General features: G+C 41.5%; 2 protein-coding genes across 2 annotated transcripts; both read right to left on the minus strand.

Annotated features, from left to right (window-relative positions):
- Positions 1–2,873: 2,873 nt before the first annotated feature.
- Positions 2,874–9,598, minus strand: TFAM (transcription factor A, mitochondrial). Its single transcript, XM_064716538.1, has 6 exons — positions 9,301–9,598; positions 8,099–8,169; positions 7,002–7,151; positions 5,562–5,657; positions 4,703–4,759; positions 2,874–3,800 (listed from the first exon to the last, which is right to left on the minus strand). Exons 1-6 carry the CDS (start codon positions 9,587–9,589, stop codon positions 3,582–3,584), a joined length of 882 nt encoding a protein of 293 aa, XP_064572608.1. The 5' UTR covers positions 9,590–9,598; the 3' UTR covers positions 2,874–3,581.
- A 1,986-nt stretch (positions 9,599–11,584) lies between these two features.
- UBE2D1 (ubiquitin conjugating enzyme E2 D1) lies at positions 11,585–25,813 on the minus strand. Its single transcript, XM_064716951.1, has 7 exons — positions 25,657–25,813; positions 17,891–17,954; positions 17,772–17,803; positions 16,769–16,846; positions 16,431–16,536; positions 14,161–14,254; positions 11,585–12,463 (listed from the first exon to the last, which is right to left on the minus strand). Exons 1-7 carry the CDS (start codon positions 25,678–25,680, stop codon positions 12,418–12,420), a joined length of 444 nt encoding a protein of 147 aa, XP_064573021.1. The 5' UTR covers positions 25,681–25,813; the 3' UTR covers positions 11,585–12,417.
- Positions 25,814–26,147: the final 334 nt, after the last annotated feature.

A 26,147-nucleotide genomic window follows, 5' to 3' on the forward strand; every position in this document is an offset into this window, starting at 1 on the left:
TCTGGGGAATGGAAGTGTGATAAAAAAGGCAGTGAATGAAGCCCCACAAGCACTGTGCTTGTGAGTTCCAGGCTGCAGGAGGAGCGTGGCTGCCACACACTTGCCCAGCCCATGTGAGCAGGCAGAAGGAGCAAGTTCAGCAAGAGCTGCTTGTGCTGCTCCCTGTTCCTCTTCCAGCCCTCTGTGGAAACAATTGCACTCACCTCCAGGGTTCAAGATGCAGAGAACACGATGGTGGATTCAGCACAGAAGGGAAACAGGGAGTTTATGTGATTTACATGTGGCAAGGGGAAGGTGCAGCCCAGCTTGGCTTTTACTTGTACAGTTTGACAGGGCAGCTGCTCTGCATTTGCAGCCCAACCATGAGAGTTAAAAATCAGCCACCATTATATGCTAGAAGTGAGTATTCCAAATATGCTGTGCACAATTTAAGTGGTGCTGAAAGAAATGGCTGCCTTAGGAATGTCTTCTGTCCTGACACTTTTTTCTTTGTGAGATACATCTGCTTGGACTGTGGACTATGTTGAAGCTGTGTGAAAGTGATTGCACTGGAAATCAGGTTTTACAGGGTGGAGGGAAGGTCAGCAAATGCATTCTTTCCTGGCACACCACTCTGTCTGAGCTGCAGATGGAATTGCTGCACTCTAATGATGGACTCTGCCACCTTGAGAATGTGAAGATGCTGTATGTATTTTTGAGCAGAATGGATCACTAGTGTGATTTGTCTGGTTTACAGACTGCAAAGGGGCTGTGAAGGCCAGAAATGGCTTTTTGCTCTGGAACTTTTTCTTTGGGAATAGTTGCTGGACTTTAGCTGCTGCGAGAGTTAGAGTGCCAGAGGGAAAGCACCTCTCTCCAGGGTGTTTGCTGGAGTTCAGTGAGTTTGTGTTATCTGTTGAGCATAGAAAGGGTTCTAAAAGGAAGAGACCATGCTGGAATTGCCTTTTCTTCTGCAGCCTGTAAAGCGCAAAGCCACAATGAAACAATTCCTCTCCCTTTCCCACAGATCACATTCTGTCTCCAGGATTCTCCCCTGAACTGCTCCCACTGGAGCGGGGCCGGGCCAGAAAAGCACTTGGCTTGTCTGGGCACTGTCAGACCACCATCAGAACCACCCATCAGCTGCACTAGGAAGCATCCTAGCAGGATTCCTCATCACTTCATTTATCATCCCTACAGCAACCCCTCCAACAACCCCTGGTTGTGACAGCCCCAGGCATCGCTTTAGCCAAGGAAATCTCAAAAATAGCCCAAACACTCATCCTCACGAAACAAACCCCTCTCTTGTCCACATCCTAGGGTACTTTAACCCCTTAATCCACCGCCTGAGCATAACTACCTTCCTCAACGGAGGACAAAAGCACGGTGGCGCTGCCGAGTCGCAAAGGAAGGACACGGACCGAGCCCTGCTCCACACCATCCGCGGGCACAGCCAAGCTGGAAACGGCCCTGCTCTCACATCAGCTGGGTCAGGACAAAAAGATTTCACCAATCCACCCCTTCCAAAAGCACACCCTTCTTCGCACCACACTCAAAGAGCAGCACAAACTCCTCTGCCCTAACAAAGCTTTTTGCTCTCTCTGGTCACAGCCTTGAAAACATCTGGCAAAGCCAGAGCTCACTGAGAAAGCTCTTAATGCCTACAACTTCAGGTGCACCCATTGATTTACCAGGTCACACCCTGCTATCAGCACTTTCCTTCTCAGCTCTAGGTACCATCCTGAGCCTTCAGGATCCAAACAGAATGGCACCAGGGACTGCTCACACACTGAAGGTCTCAGGACAAAAAGGTCAGCACAAGCACCTGGGTCTGATGGCACACTTCTCATCCAGCAGGGGCCAGGGCTTGGCCAGATAAAATATCCTACAAGCAGGCCTATTCATGTCAGTTGTGCAGATTTTCTTAAAATGATACATTTCTTGCAGATAACTACACAAGGTTAGGTGAAAGTTTCTAAAGCAGCTGGTTTGGTGTGAAACAGCTGGCAGAAGTGTCTCAACCATCTATTTGTAGGTAAATAATACTGATGGTGTCAGTCACATAATGCCCAGGTTGTAAGTCAGCTCTGGCTGAGGTCTGAGCATCAGCACATCTGAGTCACTTGGTTTGTTCTGCCTGGAAAACAGGAGATTGAAGGGGAGATCTCATTGAGGTCACCAGTATCCTCTTGAGGGGCAGGTACTGATCTCCTCACTCTCATGACCAGTAACAGGGCCTGAGGGACTGGCTGGAGCTGTGTCAGGCAGGATTAGGTCAGGGATCAGGAGGTTCTTACCCAAAGGCTGCTCAGGCACTGAACAGGCCCCCAGGGCTGTGTCACAGTACCAAGCCTGTCAGTATTCAGGAAGTGTTTGGACAAGTCAGGCACAGGGGGGATTCCTGGGGTGTCTCTACAGGGCCAGGAGTTGGACTTGATGCTGCTGATGGGTCCTTCAACTCAGGATATTCTGATTCTATGAGCACTGAATGATTATCTCCAGCTGGTTTGCACTGGCACTCAGAGCTTGTCTCTAATTGCTTCCAATTTATTTCTGCAGTCACTCCCAGGGCGTTGACAGACTGATCAAACAAAGGTTTGAAGAAAATGTCCCTTTTTAGGGGACAGTGTCCAGGGTCAGGCTGCATGGGGCCCTGAGCAACCTGATTTAGTGAGTGGCATCCCTTCCTATGGGAGGGATGTGGGAACCATCTGATCTTGAAGGACCCTTCCAACCCAACCCTTTCTGGAGGTCCATGATTACTCTGTGGGTCACTCAGAACAGCTGAACTCCACCAAATACTGAAAAAGTTGGCATGCATTTTAAAAACAGATTCCTGAAAATACCTATGAGACTTTAAGATGGAGAAACCTCAGGAAAGAAATCAACCACTTCTTCAAAATACCTGTATTTATTACACCAAAACTCAAAGTCCAAGCAGTTCACATATTTCTTTTCCTTCTAGGTCGTCCCAAATGTGACAACAACAAGACAAAAATGTATGTATGTATCCAAACAAAACCACAAAATCAAATACAAATCAAAATCAATAAAGGTATGTTCGTACAAAACTGACATGGTATTTAAATGCAACAGAAGTGGCATACACAGATTACCAGGTACAAAAAGACAGATGCAAAAATAAAAGCTAGCATTTTATGTTTCTTGTGCCTGATGAAATGCAGAACATCTCACTAGCAGTAACATGGAGGGAATACAACACAGCAGTGTTAACTCAGATTGCAGCTCTTATTTACAGAATTTAGATGGTAACATTGCAGAATATCCTTTCTTTCATAAAGAAAAAGTATTTTTTATTTTTCATTAAAAAATACCTTATAAAAGCTGGATATTATCAACCGTTACTGGAGAGCACTGCTGCTGTCAGTGGCTATCAGAATTCACAGCTTGATTAGTTAATTGCTATTCTACAGTTCAGGCTACACCTGCAGTGATTGTTTCAGTCAGTTCTGGGAGGCAGTGCCTCCTCTCTTACCTGATCACCTTCCCCAAGGCCCTTCATGGGCTTCCCACATCCAGTGCTAATGCTGACTGCAGCATTAACACAGCAGGACAGAAATAAGACAACCAAAGGGGATTTTCTATTCTTCGGATTTTTTTAATTTTGCCTTTTTTCCACTTGAGGAAGCTTTGGCTTTGGCTGTTTTAGTTTGCTTTGCAGTTTCAGCAGGTTTCTTTTTCAACGTTTGCCTTCTGGAACGCACCAGGTCCTCACGTCCCAGCTCAATCATTTTTGCTTCCCATGATTTCATTTCATTCTCATACCGAACCTTATCATCCTGAGCAAGCTGCAAGTATGGCTGAAAGAAAAGCAGGTACCAACAAGTTACACAAGGGGCTTTTTCTGGAAAACTGCCACACACAAAGCTGACTTAGAACACCTGTGCAGTGAACAGCCCAGGTATTTGCTTTCTACCCCAGCTAAAGGAAAAAAATAACCAAAAAAATCAAACTTGCAGAAAAATACAAAGCTTTAGCACTAAATTGCAGTTATCTCAGCAGCTGGCCATTCCCAAAGAATAAATTTATTCAGTACTACTACTAACAGTTAAGGCTTTTTTATTTGAGCACTAGTTTGAGACAGCTAGACTAAGTGAGGCACAGGAATAGATATTGCTGTGGAATTATTTCAAGGTTTAGTTTAGATTTCAGTAAAGCATCCCTTCACTTCTTATTTGCTCATCTACAGGTTCATAGTTCAATACACTCAGAAAGCTGGCAGAAAATGATCCCCCAGACAACCAAAGTTAATAAATTACCCTGTGCACATCACTTGTGGATTTCTGTTACTTTTCCTTGTAAGAAGTCTTTCCATGAGCAGCAAATTCTTATGCTGATGTTTATATTATATATAGAGATATTATATATATTTATAAAGATATTATAGATGATTATAAAAAAATCAAATTGTTGCATATTATTCCACCTTCTTTTCTAGGTGTTACTTAACATCCACTTTAAGGCACACCAAACTTCCATCCTATCCCACTGACTCATATTTCAACAACACTATGAATTAAATGGTCACTACTGGAATAGAGGTAATGGCAATCTTTTTTCAAGATGCATAAAGATCTTGGAGTATTTTCCTCAGGATTATAATTTGAGCAACTGAGTTCAAGATTTTGCATGAATATATAAATTTTGACTCAAGTTTTTAATTTTGATGAGATCAGAGCCTCATTCAAATCCTCTGACCTACCTGCTTTTGGGCAGCAGACATTTTTTTCCACGTATCAAACAGTTTCTTCAGCTTTGCCTAGGGGATACAGAACATGCAATACATGAGTAATTTTAGGAGTAGACTGACTTCAGAGAGCTCCAGATGAATGCTGCATGAGTGAAAGTCAAGCATAAACCAATGCAAAAAAGCCCAAAAGCTTGCTTCCCCTTATTTACCCTTTTAATCTAAATAAATAATAAACTACAGAGTTCAAATCAAGCTTCTGGGCATCATCTGAGCCACAGTTACAGTGCAGGCCTCAGCTGACTGGAGAAACCTCCTTGTACATGGAAAACTGAAGAACAAACCACATCCACCATCCTGACTTACTGACTAAATGTGGAGGGTAAGGAGCACAGGAGGCACTCCAGTGCTAGAATCCACCAGGGTAACTTAAACCACCCAAAGCACAGCTCAGTGCACAACTTGTGAGTTTGCTGAGGAACTCTTGTATTTCCATGACACCAGCTGAACTACAGGAGGTACAACAAACTGCCACAACAGGAGCACACTGCCACAGCTCTTTGAAAAACTCTATTTCTACATCAAAACACAGGAAAGAATAATTCTCTCCTTACAAAAGCAACAGATAAAAGTCTGTAACATTGAGGTGGAAAAAATAGCACAAATGTTCTAAGTCTGTATACCCACACAGCATTTTTTATACAGGCCATGCTAGCAGCACAGCCAGATGGCCACAGCTTAAAAAAAAGCAACTAAGCAATGCAGCATCCAGATAGTGAACTACTGAATAGTATCTCTGAAAATGACAGAATCTAAACTACATTTTTCTGAATACAATGGGTATATTTTAGAAAAAGAATCTTTCCTGGCTTACCACAGGTGAATTTCCCTCACTTTCTTGAAAATTTTCTGACAGGAAGATGTTAAAGGCGCTACGAGCTCTTTTAGGTTTTCCAAGCAGATTCAATTCCTTTAAAAACAACAAGAGAAGTTATTCCATCTACCAAGCATGCATTTGTTCCAAAACTAAACTCAGTATTTATCTTCATATTTTATGCAAAAATCAAACACAAATTCTTTCTTTGGTGTCTTATTCTGTAAACAGAACTGTATGTCAAGATGCTCTTAGTGCTTTTCAAGACTAATGTTAAACTACAAAAAGCTAACAACTTGAGTTTTCAACAAGTTGTTGAAAAAGCATTTAAAACTGATTCTTACTTCAGCTAAGTCTTCCAGAAACCAGAGTGCTACTAAATTCAACTCTGCAAGGAAGTCATGATGACAGATTTTCTGTTATTGTTCAGTAAGGCTCCAGTTTCTGGAGTGAAACGCTGCCTGTGTGCAGAGAAGAGGGCACACACTGACCTTGGGAGGTGACAAGGTTGGGGAGAACTGTGTTTCTGCCATCAGAATGCTTTGCCTACAGGGATGATGGCTAGAGAATGAAGTACAGCAAGCTAGAGATGAAATTACACTTCTGTTTTCTCCAGTGCTAACATTCCCACTGGAGCCAAGGCGCTGTAAGTTAACATTTGCTTAGGTATTAGATATGCCAACTGAATTCCTTGTGGTGCCATCCTCTAAAAACCATCAAGATTACAAATTCCATTTAAGAAGGGGTCTTTTAAACTTCTTGTGCTTTTGCCAATTAGGGCAATGTCACAGTTAATTCACAGAAATAAATAAGCAATACATAACCCCTTTGACCTTTGCAGACAAACCATAATACTGTACTGTTGCAGATGGTTCTGTCTCTAAGGATTATACATAAATCAGCCAAAAAGGAAAAGGGAAGATGGTGCCTATGAATGTGCTAGTAAAGGACACAAAGAGATGTCACAGCAGCAGCTACACAGTGGCAGAGCCCAAAAAAGCAAGGACAAAAGGCTACTCCAAACAGCTGCTACCTTGCAGGGCCTAATGAGGTAACAGATACAAGGTGTTTGTGAAAAGCCATTTCTGGATGTCTTCCCACCTGAAGAAAGTGCTGCTGGTCCCAATGTCTTTTAGTGCCTATCCTTTCTCTGGTAGCTCTGGAAATAGGGAGAAAAAAAGCATAGAGAAGCTACCTCCAAGCACAAAGATCCCTGTTAGTTCTTGCTCTTCAAGCATGGCAAAGCCACTAAACTAGCTGCTGACACCAATAATTATTTTAGTCCATGGCATTTTGGGGGGGTTTATGTATGTTTTGTGTTTTTTTCTATTCTGAGTTGCTTTTGTCTTTCTAAAACATGCTTCAAGTCTGCTTTGTGTACTAGACAAAGAGACTTCAGACTCCTTGAGAGAAAAGAAAGCTGAACTTCAAAATACTTACTCTTTTTGCCCTGATTGATCTTCTCCTTGCCAGCTGTTTTCTCCTTTCCTCTTTCAGAGCTGCAGCCTGGGCTGGGGTCAGTTGTGCTTTGTAAGCAGCCAGCTGCTCCCCATATCTCTTCCAGTCTGTCTTCCTTGCTTCCTCATAAACCTACAGCACAAACCACAGCAGCCTTAAACTTCAGCTAGATGCTTTCAGTCACAAGCACCTGATCATTAGACAAGCTAACACTTCTAATCTATGAATAGAAAAATTACAGACTGAAAATTTGCACCAGAACATCAGATTTTCATGTTTGATTCCCTGTTCCACATTTCAGAGAAGGGAAAGGTACACAGAGTGAGAAGTCCAAAAGGGAGAGCACCTCAAGTCTACTAAATATCTCCTTTAGGAAATGGAATTCAGTTCCTGACTGCTAACTGCAGTCAAGGAAGAACAATCATTACTTTGCTACAAATGGCATTTAAATCCAGCAGCAAGTCCTAGAGTTGCTTTACCTTATCCCTTCAAACTGCCACTCAGAGAAAACTTCATTACTTATGACTTAATTTGATCTATGACTCTTAAAGAAATTTACATGAAGCAAAAGAAGTTTGGTCCTTTCATCAGAAATAAGTGAGGTTTCACCTGCCATATACATGAGATCAGAACAACTTTACAAAACTTGCACTGTACATGTCAGGCAATATTGCCATTCAAAAAGGAGAAAGAATTGGTTTGCAGCCCCACAGCCACATGGAGTGAGAGCTGTGTCGTTTCTCTGGCAACAGATTCAAACTCTTAAAGCCAAGGTCATGTACAAGCAGCAAAGTATCCTCCTGTATGGTGTTGGTGTATGGTGATTCTGGTGGCCAGGGGGCACAGGGATGGCCCTGTGGAGAGCCTGATGGAGCCAAGGCCAGCCAGCTCCAAGTGGCACCAGCCACTGGCCACCAGGGACAGTGGATCTTTATGCACTGGTGCTTTTTCAAGCTCTTTAAAAACAAACCAACCAACCAAAAAACCCCACCAGACTGAATAAAAAAACCACAAGACACCAAACAAATAAAACTCCACCCCCTATAGAGTTCAAAGTTCTCAGGGAAACAGAACCTTACCTGTTTCTGTGATGCTGGTAACTCCTTCCATGCACTTGCCAATTTTTTAACCAGTTCTGTGTTGCTGGCCTCTGTAGGTGAAAAGAGAAAGGCCAGAAATCAAGATCAACATTGTATCTTTAGTAAGCTCCTTCAACTTTTCCCAAGGAGAGCTTAGGAAAAGGTATCATCTTCCTGTACAAATACATTTTTATCTTTCATAAAACTAACTCACTGTGGCAGTTAAAGGGCACTGCAATATTTGGTAGATGGGGAAGAGCCACTGCTCACCTGAACACAACATGCAGTAATAAAGTGAAGCACCATTTCCAGGCAGCTATTGCTACTCTGCAACAATTTCACATTTTTTGCCTTTTGAGCTGGATACTTTTCTGTACACTGCAAGATGGTCTGAATTTGGAGGTGGGAGCAGCAAAGAAAGCAAAAGTAAAATTTCCAGTTCTATATGAGAGTGTGAACTCTTGAACTGGTGAGCTAAACAGGGCATCAAATGGTTTTCCCTACTTAAATCTTCCTCAGGATTTGCCCAATATGAACATAGCTCCTTAAACATTTTAACTTTCAACACTATTTCCAAACCAGCTTATCTTTCTATTCTGCAGCTCTCTGGCAAGAGTCACTGCATTGCCTGTAAGTGAAGTTTTTGATAGTAAATCAAACATACTCACATGAAAACGTTTTCCTCTAAATACCTTTAGTTCTTCTTCTATATACAGTGATGCAATCCAGTACCTACAATTTTTCAGTTACTAAGCCTCAAAATAAAATCACACACAGGGCTCACAGTATCATCAGAAATGTACTTCAAATACTTCAATAGAATCCAAAAATAACTGAGAATCATAAATCATTGTTACAATGTTACATTGTTACAATGCCTACAACCTAGGCGAGGTATTTCACCGAGTATTTTTAAAGTTACATGCTCATGTTGATTATTTTGCCTTATGAAGCACGTGCAGGCAACGAGCATGACCGTGCTGGGTTGACCCGGGGAGTGGCTCGGACAAACACACGGGCGGGGTGTTTGAGACCAGCACTTCAGCTCGTTCCCAAAGCTCGGGTTTGCAAAGGAACAGCAACTTTGGGGACGGGCTAAAGCTGCTCGGGCTGCTCCGGCTCACCCGCTCGGGTACGGCGGTAGCGGAGCCCCGGCTCCCACCAGCGCCAAGCGCGGGCCCGCCGCCCCTCCATTCTCGTACCTGGGTTCTTTTCCTTGAATGCCGGCCGGTTGTCCATCACGAAACGAAAATAGGCGGTGAGGGGCCGCTTCGGGCGCGGATTCGAGCTGGTCCCCCGCGACAAGCAGCGCTCCGCCGCGCCACCGGGCCGGCACAGGACGGCAGCGCCGAGGAGGGTCCCGGTGCCCCGCTCTCGCAGCGCCGCTCCCGCCCCGCAGCGGAGGAGCCGCCGCCCGCCCGCGGCCGCGACCAGGCCCAGGCCCAGGCCCAGGCCCGCGGCGCGGCCCAGCAAGGCCGCTGCCGCCGCCATGCCGGCCCGCCGCGCATGCGCGCCAGCGCGCGGCACCCTGGGACGGCGGCGTCAGGGGCGGCCCTCACGCGGTGACAGCGGCGCGGGGTGACACCGGCACAAGGTGACACCGGCACAAGGTCACCGCTCCACGAGGTGACACCGGCACAAGGTGACACCGGCACAAGGTCACCGCTCCACGAGGTGAGCCTCGCCACAAGGTGACCCCGCGGCCCCGAAGGTTCCGCACCGCGGGCGCGTTCGCTGTGGGCGCCCTCAGGAGCAGGTACAGCAGAACGGTAATGGAGATCAGAAACAAACTGGGAACCAAGTAACTCGGTCTGTTCATGAGCTGTGGCCAAAACAAACCCCACTGGTTCCTTCGCTATGGCGAGCTGCTGTGTCTCAAACAGCAGCAGCCTCTGCTCCGACAAGTTTGTTTCTTTTTTCCCCTTCCTTTTCCCATCGTGGTAAACAGCGCAGAATAAAGTAAACTTCCCAGCCTTGGAAATAGAATTTGTATCAAAAGCATTAACCGAGGAGTGGAAGTGTTTCCCTCCACAGATTGAACCCAGCCACTTCATAGCATCACTAAAGTTTTAAAGAATGTATTTATCATTTCATTCTGATAATTTCAGAAGCAGAAAGGCTGAAGTGCTAGGAGCAGCATAAGAATCTAAGACTTAGCTTCACACCTCTAAACCAGCATGATGATAACACAAATCCCTTTTTTAATATTTACATATGGTTAATATGTCCTACACATGGGTGTTGGTTGGTTTTCAGTCCTGCTGGCTTCTCACTGTGGTGGAAAGTCACTGATGCACGGCACAAAGCAGAAACATTACCAGGTAAAGTATAAATGTTTTCAAACCATCCCTAACACAAACTGATAAACCAAGTCAAACTTCTGATTTCACACAGTTCTATACAGATAGCCCAAAAATTTAAATAACTTCTAGTACAAAAAGATTGCTATTTTACCTAGAAAAAATAAAAACTGAACACAATCTGATAGTCAGTTTTCTACAATCATTTAAACAGGAAGTATAAATGATATCTTTGCCTTCCTAGCTACATTGCCCTAGTTCAAATATAATGAAGCACTCAGTAACAAAACCAAATCCATTCATTCAGCTTGCAAAATGCAGTGAACAGGGATATTTTAAGATTATTTGAACCAATCTCAATCAAGCTGCTGTTTCATATGCCACCATTACATCACAGATAAAACTGGCCAAAAATGACATTTTCCCATATGTGACCAACCTAAGGTGAGTAAATCAGGAAACACAAAGTTAATATCCCACTGGTAGGAATAAAAGCTCCTACTGTGCACGCTTACCACCCATACCCCACATTCCAGTTTGATGCATATTCCAAAAAAAAACAATAAAAAAACCCCAAATCAAATATATCTGTTGTGCTAAAAATGTGTTTTATGATGACAAATTTCCCAACTGAAAGTAATTTTTCTTTCATGTGCAAGATACAGAGAAAAACATTTTGTCATCTTTTTTTATTTTCAAGTAACCAAGAAGAATGAAAGGTAGGAAATCAATTGTTTTTCTGCTTTTGATCTATGTTTTAAGAACAGATTACCCCTCTCAGCACTATTGGTTTTCCACATGCATAGTCTGAAGCAACTGAAGTGCAAGTTAATGGAAAAGTTACTTTCAAGAGTGAGGAGACAAGTGTGAGTTTACTGTAACATTCTGATATTGCAAATACACCACCCTTAACAGACCCTTGTGATTATCTCCTCCATAGGTGAATATTGGTGTGGCATGGCATGAACCTATTTGAAATCCTCTTTCCAACCATGGGCTAAATCCACTAGGCTAGAACCAGCATCAAAATTAACTCAGAGCCCAGTTCTAATTGGTACATGATGCAAGGCTTTATTGGACATTCTGCCTACAAGACACACAAACACTACTGGCAGTTCTGTTAGAATGGTGCAACAAGTACTTTAAGGATATGCATGAGTTAAGATTTAAAAAACACATAGCCAAGGAAAGTAGAAAATGTATTTTATTTATATGGAAAAGGCTACATCTGGATTTGTAAAAGGTCTGTGATAGTATTATGTTGCCCACACGTCACAAATCAGTTGTGAATAGCAACAAAATAGTTACATATCTTTCTACATACCAGTGCAATTAGTTCACATTGCAATAAAATTAAGTCAAGTATGCAACAGAATCAAAACCAAGTGTTTCTCCATAATCAGCATACAAAGATTTACAGTGCAAAGATCATTGCAGGTTTTAAGAAGTCTGCAGTCAGTCTTCAGAATATTTAATGGGTGAGATACTCCAATTATTTTCACTATTAGCAGTTGTATCTTGTCAATACTGTGCACAAGCAAGTCTAAACTGAAATGACTTACATTGTAAATAAAATAGTCTATACAGTAAAAAAATACAAATTATATAAGAGAGCTAACAAAAAGAAACTTGAACACACTTATGAAACAGACAACATACTTCAATGACACACATACAGTATTCATCACATGAAAACAGCTACTTTTTCCAGCAAAAATAATTTCATTGATTTACAACTGAATTATAGATCTTGTAGTCTGAAGATGCAGGTGTCCAACTCTTAAAAACTATAATAAATGTCTTCTGCAAAGCATACAAAGAGGATAAATATTCTTACCAAAGTCATAAGGTTATTTTTGGAAGTTTGTTCTCTCTTGCTCCAGAAACACACTTACTTGGGTGAAAAAAAATTCAAGGAGTGTCACATTGAAACCATAAACTGTGCTCCATTTCCTTCTAATTTTGAAAAAAACCTAGAATTTACAGTACTCTGTGGTATATGAAAATGTCTTCAAAAGTTTACATTGCATATTTCTGAGTCCATTCTCTTGCATGTCTGTTGTATCTGTACGTGCAGAAAGAAGGCATCACAGTGAAGAGCTGTTAGTGATACACTGACAATGGCCATGTAAACTTAATACAGCTGGTACTGAGCTTTGCACCTCTGAGCAGTCAAGGAACACCAAAACAGTCTAAAAGCCACAAAGCACACACCCACTGCACATTCACTTTCTAAAGTTATGCACCACAGCTGTCAGACTCAAACCCAACTTCACAGGTTTGCATTAAATTGTGCATCCTTCATTTGTATTTCATAACTGGTTCCCTTATTTGCACCTTCACAGCAACTGGATGTCAATTACTCCTAAAGGCATATGCTATTAAGAGTCTGACAAAGTTTACACATTTTAGTTCCACAAAATTCAGTATAATTAACTGGGATTTTATTCTCCGTTCTGCACTGCCAGCTGCATTTCAGAACTTGAAAAGAAAGTTTTCTGAAAAGCATTTTTTGCTAGGTTTAAAGTCTTGGGTCTTTTCCCAAGCTGATTATTTTATAATTCCATAATCCCAAGGGTAAATGTCCTTAGAGAGTTGATAGCTTCCACTCTGGTCTTTACATTTGCTACATTCTACTCTTCAGACTGGATTCACTTTCTTGAGTCAACCAGAGAAAAATACTGACAAGTTTTTAACTCTTAAGATCAGTATAGCAACCCATTTAATAATTGGTTTTCTTCTAAAGAATATGCTACCATATGAGTCTTTGGATTTTAACTTATAATAAAATTCTCAGAAAATAAATAACTAACTTAATAAATAAATAACTTAATTATTTAAAATAAATTTATTTAAAATAAATAATTAACTTAAATAAAATACTCACATCTTTCATTTTCTAAATCCACGGTAAAACAAAAAAACTTTAATAGGTGATCATTTTAAGAAGATAAAGCTACAGTCAAGACCACATATTTTCTCACTTTGCCTAGCAATGATTAAATTTTGAGATTTGTAGACAGAAAACCATCCCTTATTTTCAGTTCCTTCACAAACAGGAGGCACAACAGAAATCACCAATAAGCAGGTGGAAAAAAAGTTGAGCCAGAAATGGGGAGAAGCTGATGCACAACCTCCTCAACCTGAACACTATCTACCCTGCAGAATGAGCTACAGCAGTCAGGCCCTTCAGAAGTTACATGATTTGTCTATCCAGACATTGAACTGAGAGAAAAAGGCCATTTTAACCATTCTTAGTCTGGGCAGAGAAATGCTAGAGCACAGATGTCCATGCAACTTCTGCATCACTCCTTTGCTGTCAGCTGCTCAAGGTAAAAGCAATTCTCAGATCTGCCTGAATCTGTGACTCTGCATGCACTGCAGGAAGTCTGCAATGGCTCAGCACTGGAAAATAGGTACCAAATAACTCAGTCAGTTAAACAGAAGCTCAAAAATTCTTCTGTACAGGTTTTACAACCAGAGGATTGCAGTAATGACAACTCATATTTGGGAAAGTAATTTTTCATGCAATAAATCTGTTACACAGAATCATGAAGGTTTTATGTAATTAAGTAAAAAAAAAATTAGTTGCCAACAGCTGTGTATGCCTACAGTTTTCTACTTGCCATGGCTATTCCCAATATTTAAAGAGCTAATCCTGTAGAAATCTAGGAAAAGAGTATTGCTAAAGTTAATACTGAAGGTGCACAGCAGCCAGCCATCTGCAGGTACCACACACACAGTTATGTATGTTATACTCACTTTTCCTTGTCTGACTTGTAGATCTGTGCAATATCTGGTACTAAAGGATCATCTGGATTAGGATCACAAAGTAAGGAGCATATGGACAATAAAACTAAATAAAAGAGACACTAGATTAAAAAAGTTAGTTTGCTTTATTTCTACAATTCTTTAACATATTCCAGTATACTGAAGGAGGTGGTAGGAGGGTATAGGAAAAGAATGCATAGTATCAAGCTGTCATTTAACAGCTCTGCCCAGAAATGTTTATACAGCATTATTTTTCTAGGGCTTAAGTAAACACCTGGTACAAGCCCAGGGAATTTGCAGCCATGAACCTGCACCTTTTGTAATGATCTCTCTCCCACATCCTAGCTTAGGAACATTACCCAGCTACAGACTACAGTTCCATGTAGATACTGCTCAACACTAAGCTTTCCACCTGCAGTTAAGCTAACTAATTATTAATCTTACATTGCCATGCAGTACTCTGTTTGTGCATATCCTTTCCCACTTCTGTGCTGACAGTTATTCTCTCAGTCATAAGAACATTTTACCTAAGTGTGACTTCCATTTTGGGAAATACTTGATCAGCATTAAATACAGGCATTCACTTCTAATTTCATATAATTTCCTGGTATTGAACCAAGGAGGTTTGATTCTTTTGCCTGACGTTTTCAGGCCATACTTTTCAGGCAATTTTTGTTTTTATAGTCAGAACTAATATGCATACAAGAGTGCACAGTTAAATAATTCTAAATACGTTGTGAAAGGGAACTTCATGCTGCCATAAGAATCAACTGTAGAATACCTTTTTTGCTCCCTGCTTCATCTTGTTACCCAAGAGCCCACACCTATTTTCAGGAGTGGAAAGTTCAGCCACTTCAATACTGACTTATTTTAAGTGCCAGTAATATCAGGAAATCAGGTTAGACACAGATGGTCAGAGGTGCTATAATATGCTGTAAACTTTTGATTCAGTCAAACAAAGACTAGAAAGGAGAAACTTCCATGAGTCACTGAGCTAATTTCCAGTTTATGAAATAAATAATATCTGAACATGAGACCTGCTCCACTTTATTACCAAAGAAGTGCTCAGCAAGAAAAGAGATAGGAAAATGCTGAAGATCTAAAAATTTTACAGGTTTTCAGTTGTAGATGCCAGCTGTTAAACCTAAGTGCCAGTTTTCATTTGCTTAATAACTAGAAGCAAGATAATTTTTGCATAGCTATAAAACAACTAATTTATGTGGAAAAAAATGATACCTATTACACATAAGAGTAATTAATGTCTTCAGCAATCAGCTGAGGAAACAGAATATTAGACTTAGATTATATATGGCTTGTGAGGTTACTGCACAGGCCTGTAAACAAGAGAAGCTGTTTTTCCAAGGTACAGCAACTGGACCTGCACAGGGCAATTTCCATTGGACAAAGCCCCACAGTTTGTTCTGTGCCTGTACACCCAGTGCAGTGACACTGGCACCCAGCTCAGAGAGCTCCCAAGCACAGAGATGTGATCTGGCTTCTTGACCTTTTCAGTCACATGAGGGATTTCTGTAATGTGACTCAGTGTGCCTTAGCAATGTGAAGATGGGTGAGAAGAAATAACAGCACCCACATTTTAAGCAGCTTTTTAAGTGACACAAAATGCCTGCAGCAAAAGAACTGCTAAACCGTTAACTCAGTGTTCCAGAAATCTACAGGGTGCAAGTTTTGAGAAAGCTTAACTACAAGAGAGAATATTTTAATAAAACTTTTACTGATGACTGTGAAAGGAGCTGCATTTTGAAATATTCATCTTACAAAGGAATGCAAACCAGAACAAATGATCTCATTTTTAAAGAAAATGTAATTAAGACCTTAGTCCACACAAGGATGCTCAGGCAGCCTGAAGAGTCATCAACAGGCAATCGTGTAAGCTCACACAACCTCAGTATCAGGGTTTCACATTTACTCCCAAGTTGTGATTTTCAAGCCCTGCTCATCAGTTTCTCCTCTGTTCAGCATGCACAGTCAGCTGTCACATTTCAGGCTAAATGTACATTATTATCTTACCCAACTTGGTTTAGAATATTTCTTTGTGCATGCATTTTTTTTGCAATGAACTCCCAATAAACTGCACAAGATCTTGGATCATAACCAGAACTCCAATGGAATTTGCCTCTTCTGAAACATGCAGGATAAGTTTGTTCCCACTGTTTACCTTTAAGACAGTGCAATAATACACAAAAAAATGCCATGGCAGTGTATGCAGCTTCACACATGCATTATCAAATCAGTGAGTTTACCTTTAGAAACAGTCAGAGCTGGTGACCATTGTGATCTCAAGATATCAAGACAAATACTCCCATTACTGTTTATGTTTGGGTGATATATTTTTGTTGTAAAAGCAATCTGTAATAAAAAATAAATAAAAACCAAATAATATCAGATTAGGGTTATTACATTTGGAATCCTTAACATCATCCCTTCCTTTCTAGTTGTATCAGATCTGCCAACACAATTTTTTTACAGTCTTATCTGCATCCATGAAGAACATGTATACTATGGCTCACCTTTCTGGTTTAACTTCCAAAATTAAGCCTTTGACCAAAAAGGACTTAAGTCCTTAAAAGAAAGGACTTACCTTTGGTGGTTTGAAAGGATAGTCTGTTGGAAAGTGTACTGTGAGAAAAAATACTCCCCCTTGATATGCACTATCAGGCTGAGGAAAAAACAAAACAGATAAAACACATTAATATATTTCAGCTGGTTTGCAGCTTCCCTTCTCCTAAAGAAAATCCATTTTTCCCCAGTACATAGCCCACTATTGGCCATGAACTGGGGAGGCACAGAGGGAACTGAACCCTCCCCAGTGTGGCTACAACTGCAGCAGCACAGCAGTTACTGAGCACTGCCCTTGTGGGGAGGAAAGAGAGGGAGTCAATGGCTTTGCTGCACTGAAGGGAGCACAGAAACCACAGCAGGTCCTCCAAACCCTGTCCCTGTGCAGGACCACAGCTGCCCTGATCTTCCTCCATTCTTCAGCTACAAACACACTTACCCTAACAAGTGGTTTCTCTTTGCTGATGCAAAGAGTGGGATTTTCCAATAGAATTCAGTTCATCGTGATGATATCAGGGAGTTTTAAAACACACAACATCTTTGTGACCTGCACAAATCTGTGCACATGCATTTTGTTAGACAACATGTGCACAGGTTTACCTCCAGGTTGTACACTATCAAATAAAATAAGCTCCATCTAAAAGCCCTCTGCAACTCCACTCTTGTTTGCAGTTACCAAATTTAGTATTAGAATTCACCCACTCTTCCTCCTTTCAGATGGATGAATCTTCCAGGTTGATCATCTATGAAAAGCAAGCTCTTTGTTTTGTAGCCCATATCACCAACTCCAACACCACAGCTGACTAATTAAGCACCTCTAACTCCATGATGAGCAGGGATTTTTGAGGAATTACAGAAAGCAACTGGTACCAGACTAATAAGAACAACAATGTCACCCTAAAGTTTTAACTATTCACAGCCCAGCTGAAAGTGGCTGCTGTGTTCACAGAAACCCAAATGAATCCTTCTGTAGCAAAAAGAGAAGCAAGGTCTTACATTTTAAGGGCCATGATTCTTATACTTACAGGTCCCATAATAGTTGCTTGCCAGTGAAACACTGAAAGGCAAAAAAAGATACAACAATTAGAGATTTTCTGAGCCTTTCCAGAACTGAAATGTACTGGATGTTCTAGGAAGAGCTTACAGTCATCTCCAACAGGGCCAGCAGAACAGTGGGCTGGGGGATCTCGCTGCAGATCACTTAGCTCCTGCAAGAAACACAGAAATATTGCAAAGACATGAAAATCCATACCACTTGGCAGCATCCCTTCAAAAGTGGGAACACAAACCAATTTTATTAAATCCATGGGCATTTTTTGTGGTGTTTTGATAAAACAGTCAACACTTGAAATGTCCATTGAAACTGAAAAAGCTTTTTTGCCAGACAGCCTGCAGCTAACACTGTGCTAGAAATTAATATCTGAAAGAATTTAGGAGTTGCAACCAAGTTCACAGGAAGTTCAATATACTTGAAGGAGACAAAATAAAGAAGAAAGGTTTCTTGATTAGTCTGTAAACTCACAGTTTAATTTAGTTAGGTGCTAGTCTGATCATTCCCTTACCTTTTGATTTTATAAAAGTTTCTGTATTGTTCTAGTCTGCGGACATCAGCTGAGCTAAACTGGCTCATAAAATGTTTGCAGCTTGCCTGGAGATGATGTATGAACATAATATAAAAGGTCCTAACTAAAGCAGAAACTAAAGAAAAAAATATTAGCCCTACACCTTATTTACCTTGATTCAATTCCCTGCATGCTTGCTTTTTTTTTTTTTTTGAATGACTACTAAAAACCTCCCGAGTTGAAACTTAAGCACTCAGAGGAGCTTTTGGTGGTCAACTGATTTATTTCTCTTGCTGGAGTCCACACAGTCCCAAATAATTTAAAATTATGTGATTTCACAAAGCCAGTGCTGTTTTTCATCTGATTTATCATCACTATTTCAAACAAGACAGGCAGTAATGTTAGTTCATCTTCCTCATTTAATTCAATGTATTCCCTTTTGATGCCTGAACTATCACTGTACTAAGGAAAGCTTTTTCCAGTTCTAGGCTGATAGAAACTGTGCTGTAGGAACTTTAATGACTACATGCAAGTACCTCCTTTGAAATAAGTTCAAGGGTGTGTGTTTGTAAGTAACTCAATTCCTTACTCAAAACATGCCCATTTAAGTCAATAGACATAAGCAGGTCTGTGAGTTTACCTTAAGGAGTAACACCAGAAATGTTTCTACTCAAAATAAATCAGTCAAGGCAACTACTTACAAAATCAAGGTTTAAATAAGAGCTAAGTTTAATTCCAGTGTAGAATCGGTGTACTTAGTGTGATCATATAATCACATGATCATATAATTTGAAGGGTTAAAAATCTGCACTTCTCAACTGTTGTGATATATTTTTCCATTTATGACATCCAATAAATATTTCAAGTCAATTTACCATGGAGCTGACACCTAAATTCAGCCAGACTTACAGCTCCACTCTTGGCCTTGAAATCAAGGAAAAGCACTGCACCATTTCTTACTACTGCTCTCAAGTCACTCCTCACTATCTGGTGATTTCAAGCAAGACAGACACTTTTTCCTATGCTGAAATAGCAACTGACATTACTGCACTTTAACTTTATTCTGTTGGTGACACTGAATGCTAACCCAGAAAGGACACTCTGGGCTAGACTTTAACTAATAAAAGCACTTTAGAAATGCAGTTCCTATTTTAATCAGAGGATTCAAATTTCGTTAAGGAGTGATTCAGAGAACCAGCTATTTATGCAAAGGCACTGCCAGTACACATGGGGAGTCAACAAATCTCAAATTTCCAGCAGTCCCCAAACATGACCAGCAGCAGAGCTCTTACAGGCACCGTCTTCTCCAACTTGCAACTCAAGATCTAACCTAGCAAAAGAAGATTAAGTCTTGTACACACACTAAAACAACCCAACCAAAACCAAACAGCTGCACTACAGAGAACTCACACTAGCAATCGTGCATTTTGCAACAGTCTTTATTGACTACTAAATTCAAGGCAGTAACTGGAAAAATACGTAGCTTAAACTTTTCAGAAAGTCTCTGAAGTATATGCAAACATTCCATATGCATATAGGAACCACCAGGCAACCACTCAGAGTCACAGGTCTGTAACAGTGCTTTTGTTGCTACATGTGTTCACCAAGATCTTTACATACCCCCAAACCACACAAATTTGTTTTCTTTCACATCTACACATGTACTTAAGAATTAACAGACCTGGGGAATGCTCCTTGGGTATACACTTCAATTTGTTCAGGCTAAAAAGGCACTGACATCTGTTCATGATTAGAAAAAACCCAGCAAATATTTTTCATCGGACATTGATGAGACCCACAACTATAAACTCTTGTAATTAATATTTCCTAACAACAATGAGGAAAAGGTTCTCTTCAAACAATTTCAGCAAATGAGAGCAATGTTCACAAATATATTCTGAGAGCTTCTGCACTTACAAAACATAAAGCCAGATCAAACCTCAAAATCAGCAGAGCAAATTCAAGCTGCATTTAGCATCCATATGTGAAGCTAGTGTGGTTTAAAAATACAAGTGGTAACATGATCCAACAGTATGAACAGTTTGAATCTTTATATACAGAAATTCAGATCAAGCTGTGATAAAAAGGAAGAACTATTCAGATTTACATTGTTGATTATGCTGTTTAAGCTTTAGGTTCAAAGCAAAATTATCTGGAGAGCTCTAAGATTTAGGTTCAAGCTTTTCTACACCTTTAGAAATGGGGCAAGGAGATACTCAGATGTCCCTGAGTCAGACTGACCTGCCAGGGCCCAGAATTGAACACTGCAGAACAGAAATGAAGATCCTCTAAATACATGTAGAAACATTTCTTCATGACTGTAAATATTCATGAAAGAATGAGAATACAAGAATTCTTTATACAAAGCACAGATGCTCTTTAGAAGAAGGCCAAACCTTGGCTTTGTTAAGGGACAAGGCTGAAGATTCTCAAAGTTTAACATGCTGAAGCCTCATCAAGAAGCACAAGCATGTGAGGCACTACAGTCAACACCAGAGATTGCCCTGTAGTTTAAAGTTAATTTTAAGTTAAGCAGCTTTGTCCAAGCTTTATGGATTATTAGCATGAGGCTGCATGAGGCAGGTCTGGTCACTCCAAGGGTCTGCATGAATACTTTTAGTCACTGGTACAGAAAGTGCAAGATGCACATATGCTGACAAACAGGATCTATAGCTCAAAGCAGATTCATTTCAAAAGACAAAGTCACCACTATAAAATACAGTGTACACTGGTGCAACATCTTTCATGAGAATACACAAACCCACGATTCTGTCTGCAAGAGATGCATCAGAAGGATGAGTTATTTCAAACACTGGGCAATGTGACAGCATAAAAGCACCTCTCAAGAGCTCCAACACATGCCAGCATAAATGTGCACAGAGAAAAATACCTCAGCTGGGGACAGTGCAGGAATAAATCCTCTAATCCTCTCATAAAAAGCATTTCAGGGTAGAATAGAATACTAATGGTTAACATACTACTGGAGCCTCCAAATTATCTTCCCTAGCAACTACACTCCTGAATAGCCCTGTAGACAGCATGAAGCAAAAATTCAAGTTTAACAGCTGTAAAAAACAGGCTGTGGTAAGTTATAAACATTGGAGACATTTCTGAATGTGCAGACTAATGCCCATGGTCAATGAATAATACAGGATGTATTTCATAAAAGTATGAAGTTGAAGACTGCAAGGCCAATTTAACACTTACATGCTTGATTAGCATCCAGGCTTTTCTCCCCAAAAGCTATTGGAACAACATTGTAAAAGAGATTTTGGTGATAAGGAAATGAATGTTCTCAGCATAGAAGTCCTAAACATGTCTTTTTTTTTCAGTCTAAAAAAAATTCAGAAAAAAAGACTGCAGATTATCTGAAGACCAAAATAAACTGCAGACGGCATCACTAAAAGCTATTTTCATTCTCCATACACCACAAAACCACAACCTTTCTCCACACTATTATTTAAAATATAGATTTATATTTGTCAGTTGTGTTAATTTCTTGCACAAAATGCACTGTAGACCACAGATTTATTTCCTACCAATTCTGTGCATACACTGCTGCTTGGAACCATTTGTCATAAAACTCCACAGTGATCATACTTAAGACTAGTTAAAGAATTCTCTGGTTCTTCACAAATTTGGTAAATATAAAGCACATATTTACAATAAGATTTATTGCTATAATGGTTAGTCAGTAATAAATATTCTATTTCCATAAATTGTTCTAATGCTAAAAAAATATTGCTAAAATATGTAGTATCTCAGCTGAGGACTTGAAAGTAAATGCAACATTTTATGTTAGAGCCAAAAAAGTTTCCTTGTTATGTCAATTACCATCTAAAGGCTGCAGGTTTAAAGTCAAACTCTAAACCACAAATATCAATAATTTTTATTTGAGTCAATTTACAGTAATAAAGTTATTTTCAACATAACTTTAAGTTAGTATGTCCTGTTAGCCCATGCATATTTCATTGTTCATTGAAACCATTCCATGTCTGAATGCTTCTATTCCTACTGAGTTGGAGGAGAAAACCAACCAAGCATTTATGTATCAATAAGATAAGAACAGCAGCTATTCTTAAAGCAGTGTTCAAATCTATCTCCTCCTTCCTGGGTTCAAAATGTCTTCTAAAATCTGTTGAAGTGGTGAACAAAAGTATGTACAAGACAGCTGAGCATTAACAAGCACTTCAACCTCCCACTAACACTGGGGGAGCACCCAGGTACAGGACTTGTGATTAAAACAGGTACAGGACTTATGATTAAAACAATCTCAGCTGCAATATGGAACTACCAGGATGGCAAACTCTGCAAATTAGATATGTGAACAAAGAATTTGGAACAGGAACCCCAGGAAAATGGTTCTGCCTAAGACAGATGGGGAGAACTGAGACCTACAGAACCTGACAGCCTGAATTACTTTCCACCTTTCACAAAAGGCATGGTATCTCACTTTTCCAGAGGTGGCAAGGATAAAGGCTTCTTTGCACAATATTTCTTCTCACCTAAAAAACCTACACTATTTATTTCGCTTTGATCATTTGCAACATCTGGAAGTTACACTGCCCACAAAGATGTGTTGCTCTTTCACTGCCCCAAGGAACATCACAGACAGAGTAACTGAACTTTTCTGACAGTGTAGAAACTCAGTGCCTCTCTCCTACAATGGCAAACAAAGCACTCACAAGGCAAACACACACAGGATCCTCAGCTTGTGATGAGTAAGAATCCTTCAGTTCCCAAACTCTCTGAGGAACTGTGAGTTTGTCATGGACACTGCTGGCAGCTGGCTGCATGTCCTCGCTGTTCCTCCACCTGCAGCACCAGGATCAGATACCTCCATGTGCAGTGAGCAGCTTCTTCACTGCTTACTCAGCTGCCATTTTTAAGAAAGCTCCCAAGCACAGTCTGTTTTTCTGTGACTGGGGTACAGTCTTGGAATTCCTCATGCTGTCCTCCTTTGAGGAGCCCCTCAAAAACAGGATGCAATGACACAGATCCCAGGGGCAATATAACTTAGAAATCAGAGTCCCAACCAGGATGACAAAAAATATGCATACTGACAGGTTGACATATTATAGCTTTGCTTCCTTCAAAGGTGTTGTCACACTGAATGCTCAAATTATCAAAATTACTGTGAACAAACACTCAAACTTGACACCAAAATCCCTTAGCTTTGTTTAAGCACAATTCTGAAGCACCCTAAACCCACAGAAGTTGAACTCCAGACAGTATGTCTAGACTGATGAGCTCCCAAGCAATGCCACTGTGTTTGCTGACAGTGTTTTGTTGTCCAAAGAATTCCTCTAGGCACTCTGAAACCACAGCACTTCCTCTGCTTCAGATCTTATCCCTTCCTATCCTCCAGATACAACACAAATATCAACCTTTACAGCCAGTCTGAAACACCAGGAAATTAATCAAGATAAACACACCAACATACAAATACATTTCATCTACCATTAAACTTCCATCTCCATGATTTTTGGGGAAAACTTTATGTATTACATCAAAACAGTTTATCTTTTCAAACTTCTCCGCTTCATTTTAACTTTCCATTTGAAACAAACTTATTTCCTTGCCATTCCCTTTCCTCTTCTACTTCTTCAGAGACAGACTGCTAGCCAAATCCCTCTAGTAGAATTTTTTCTTCTCCTGGAAAGGCAGAAGAGAGTGATGAGGGTAGTTAATGGAAAAAAAAAGAAAACCAGCAGTAGTCATTTCTGCAGCAAACTAGAAGCAAGGGGTAACTAGTTCTGAATTTAATCTCAACTCTTCTTGGAGGTCCTTACCCAATATCTCTTCATGCTTCAGGTGGAAGTTATTGTAAAACCAGGAAATCTCATAGCACCTCGCAGTTAGCAGGTTGGAAAGCATCACTTTGTTTTGAAAGAGTAGAAACACAATTTAATAAGGCTAACAGAATGAAAGATACTTAGATAAAAAGTCTAACCATAATTTCGCATCTATCAGAAGTTCTTAAATGCCACATTAAAGAGAATTGTGGCTTTCCAGTATGTATGAACGTCTCTAAAGCAGAAAGAAAGTTATGCAGGGAACATGATAAAAGTATGAAGGCTAATTCTATTCTAGCAGGACTTATTTGGAAAGCCCCAAACCGTCACTACATCTCAAAAACACTAGATTACCCGACTCTCCCCTTTGTCTGTTTATCTTAGCAGAAAGAAGCTGGACAAGAACTGGAAAGAGATGGTATTCAGAACAATCCTTTTCTTGAAACTAGGGTAAAGAGATGTTCAAGAAGATGTGCGAAATTAAAGTGGCAACAAGAGGCAAACCATTTGTATAATATGTAGAAGCAAGATAAAGTTATTGCTAAAGTAAACCACTGTAGTAATTTGATATATTGGTCGAATGGAACATTCATGACAAACATGTGATATGAAGGAACAAAATTGTCCTGTAATTGCACTGTGTGTAAAGGTATAAGCCTTGCAGTATGAGACTGGTAAGCAGTATGCACTTTCTGGTAGAAATCCATCCAAAGTTGGTATCTACCGTAGGGTATCCCAAATCTGCCCACTGTGGGGTTAATCGGTCACTACAGAATCCTATTTCTGCAATACCAATGGCTTCCGATAGCAAAAGGGAATCCTGCACGAGAAATAATCGCACCGTCACGTAACCAGGATAGCTCCGATGCCGCCCTAAACATGGCACAGCAACAGCAGCCAAGCACGGCGGATTCTGTTCCGCGGCCAAAGCCCGAACCTCCGCTGCCCTCCGGTGCGACAGCCGGTCCGTTCGGTACAGCGACCGGCTCAGCCTCGCCAAACAAAAGGAAACCGGCAATTCACAACTCGGACCAGGCCATTTACACACATCAGCCCCAAACACCACAACTGGGATACGCTCAAAGGTCACACCAAGAACTATGCTGACAACACTTCTCAATCCTGCCCCGAGCACGGCGCGGAGCAGCCGAGCACAAGGGCAGAGACCGATGCTGTCCCTGCGCCCTGCTGAAGGCTCCCCACAGCACCGCGGCTTTCCCCGCTCCCGCACCGCCCGCAGCACCGCGGCTGCTCCGCTGAACGCCCTAAAGCACCGACTGGGGCTGCGGGGCCTTCCAGGAGGCAGAGTCCCGAACCCGTGAGGCGGCCGGCGAGAGCCCCCCTTGCCCGTCCCACACCCACTCTGCTTCCCCGGCTGCCGGCGAGGCAAGGACGAGTCCTGGCAGAGAAAGCGCGCGGCAGCGGCTGCCGCGACACCGCGGCTGAGCCCGCTCCGGCCGCCGCCTCAACCCCGGCAACAAGGGGACAGCCCCAGCCACTACCCGAGAGCAGGGGGACCTTTCCGCCCCCTCCCACGGCTCGGCCCCACTCACTTTTTGTATCCGCTTCAGCGCCATGGGAACGCGCGGCGGAAGCGCGAAGCAGGCGGCGGGAGCGCGGGGCGGGAGCGCGGCCGGGGCGGGGCGGGCGGCGGGAGCGCGCGCCGTGGAAGCGGGAGGGGCAGGGGCGCAATGGCCGTGCCCTTTGTGTCCTCCTGCGCATGCGGAGCCGCCGCCGCGCGCGGGGCTCGCCGGGAAGCGTAGTCCGCGCGGCTGCGGAAGTCTCGGCCGGGCCCCTCAGGGTGTGCGGGACCGAGTGAGGAACTGCGAGTGTCAGTGTCTAGTGAACACGGGGCTGAGGAAGAGGAAAGTGACCGTGTGAAGCTTCAGAACTGCATACAGGAAAAGGTGTGTCACATTCATGATGGTGTGTGAGAGAAGCAGTAGGCGTGGGGGTTGAAAAGTCTGTTGAACAGGTTATAGAATCATTAAAGTTGAAAGAGACCTCTAAGATCGAGTCAGTGCAGAAAAATCATGCAGAGTCC

Source organism: Zonotrichia leucophrys, chromosome 6 (genome assembly GCF_028769735.1).
Source record: "Zonotrichia leucophrys gambelii isolate GWCS_2022_RI chromosome 6, RI_Zleu_2.0, whole genome shotgun sequence".
NCBI classification, from domain to species: domain Eukaryota; kingdom Metazoa; phylum Chordata; class Aves; order Passeriformes; family Passerellidae; genus Zonotrichia; species Zonotrichia leucophrys.

Bases quoted from the DNA above. Each gene is read 5' to 3' on its own strand.
- TFAM (XM_064716538.1), bottom strand. From the start codon at position 9,589: ATGGCGGCGGCAGCGGCCTTGCTGGGCCGCGCCGCGGGCCTGGGCCTG. The intron at 5,658-7,001 runs GTAAGTATTTTG...TTGTTTTTAAAG, and splicing joins GATCAATCAGGGCAAAAAGA to GAATTGAATCTGCTTGGAAA. The intron at 4,760-5,561 runs GTAAGCCAGGAA...TGTATCCCCTAG, and splicing joins GTGAGGGAAATTCACCTGTG to GCAAAGCTGAAGAAACTGTT.
- UBE2D1 (XM_064716951.1), bottom strand. From the start codon at position 25,680: ATGGCGCTGAAGCGGATACAAAAA. The intron at 17,955-25,656 runs GTGAGTGGGGCC...TGTTTCTTGCAG, and splicing joins CGCTGAAGCGGATACAAAAA to GAGCTAAGTGATCTGCAGCG. The intron at 14,255-16,430 runs GTAAACTCACTG...TCTTTTATTTAG, and splicing joins AGCTCTGACTGTTTCTAAAG to TTTTATTGTCCATATGCTCC.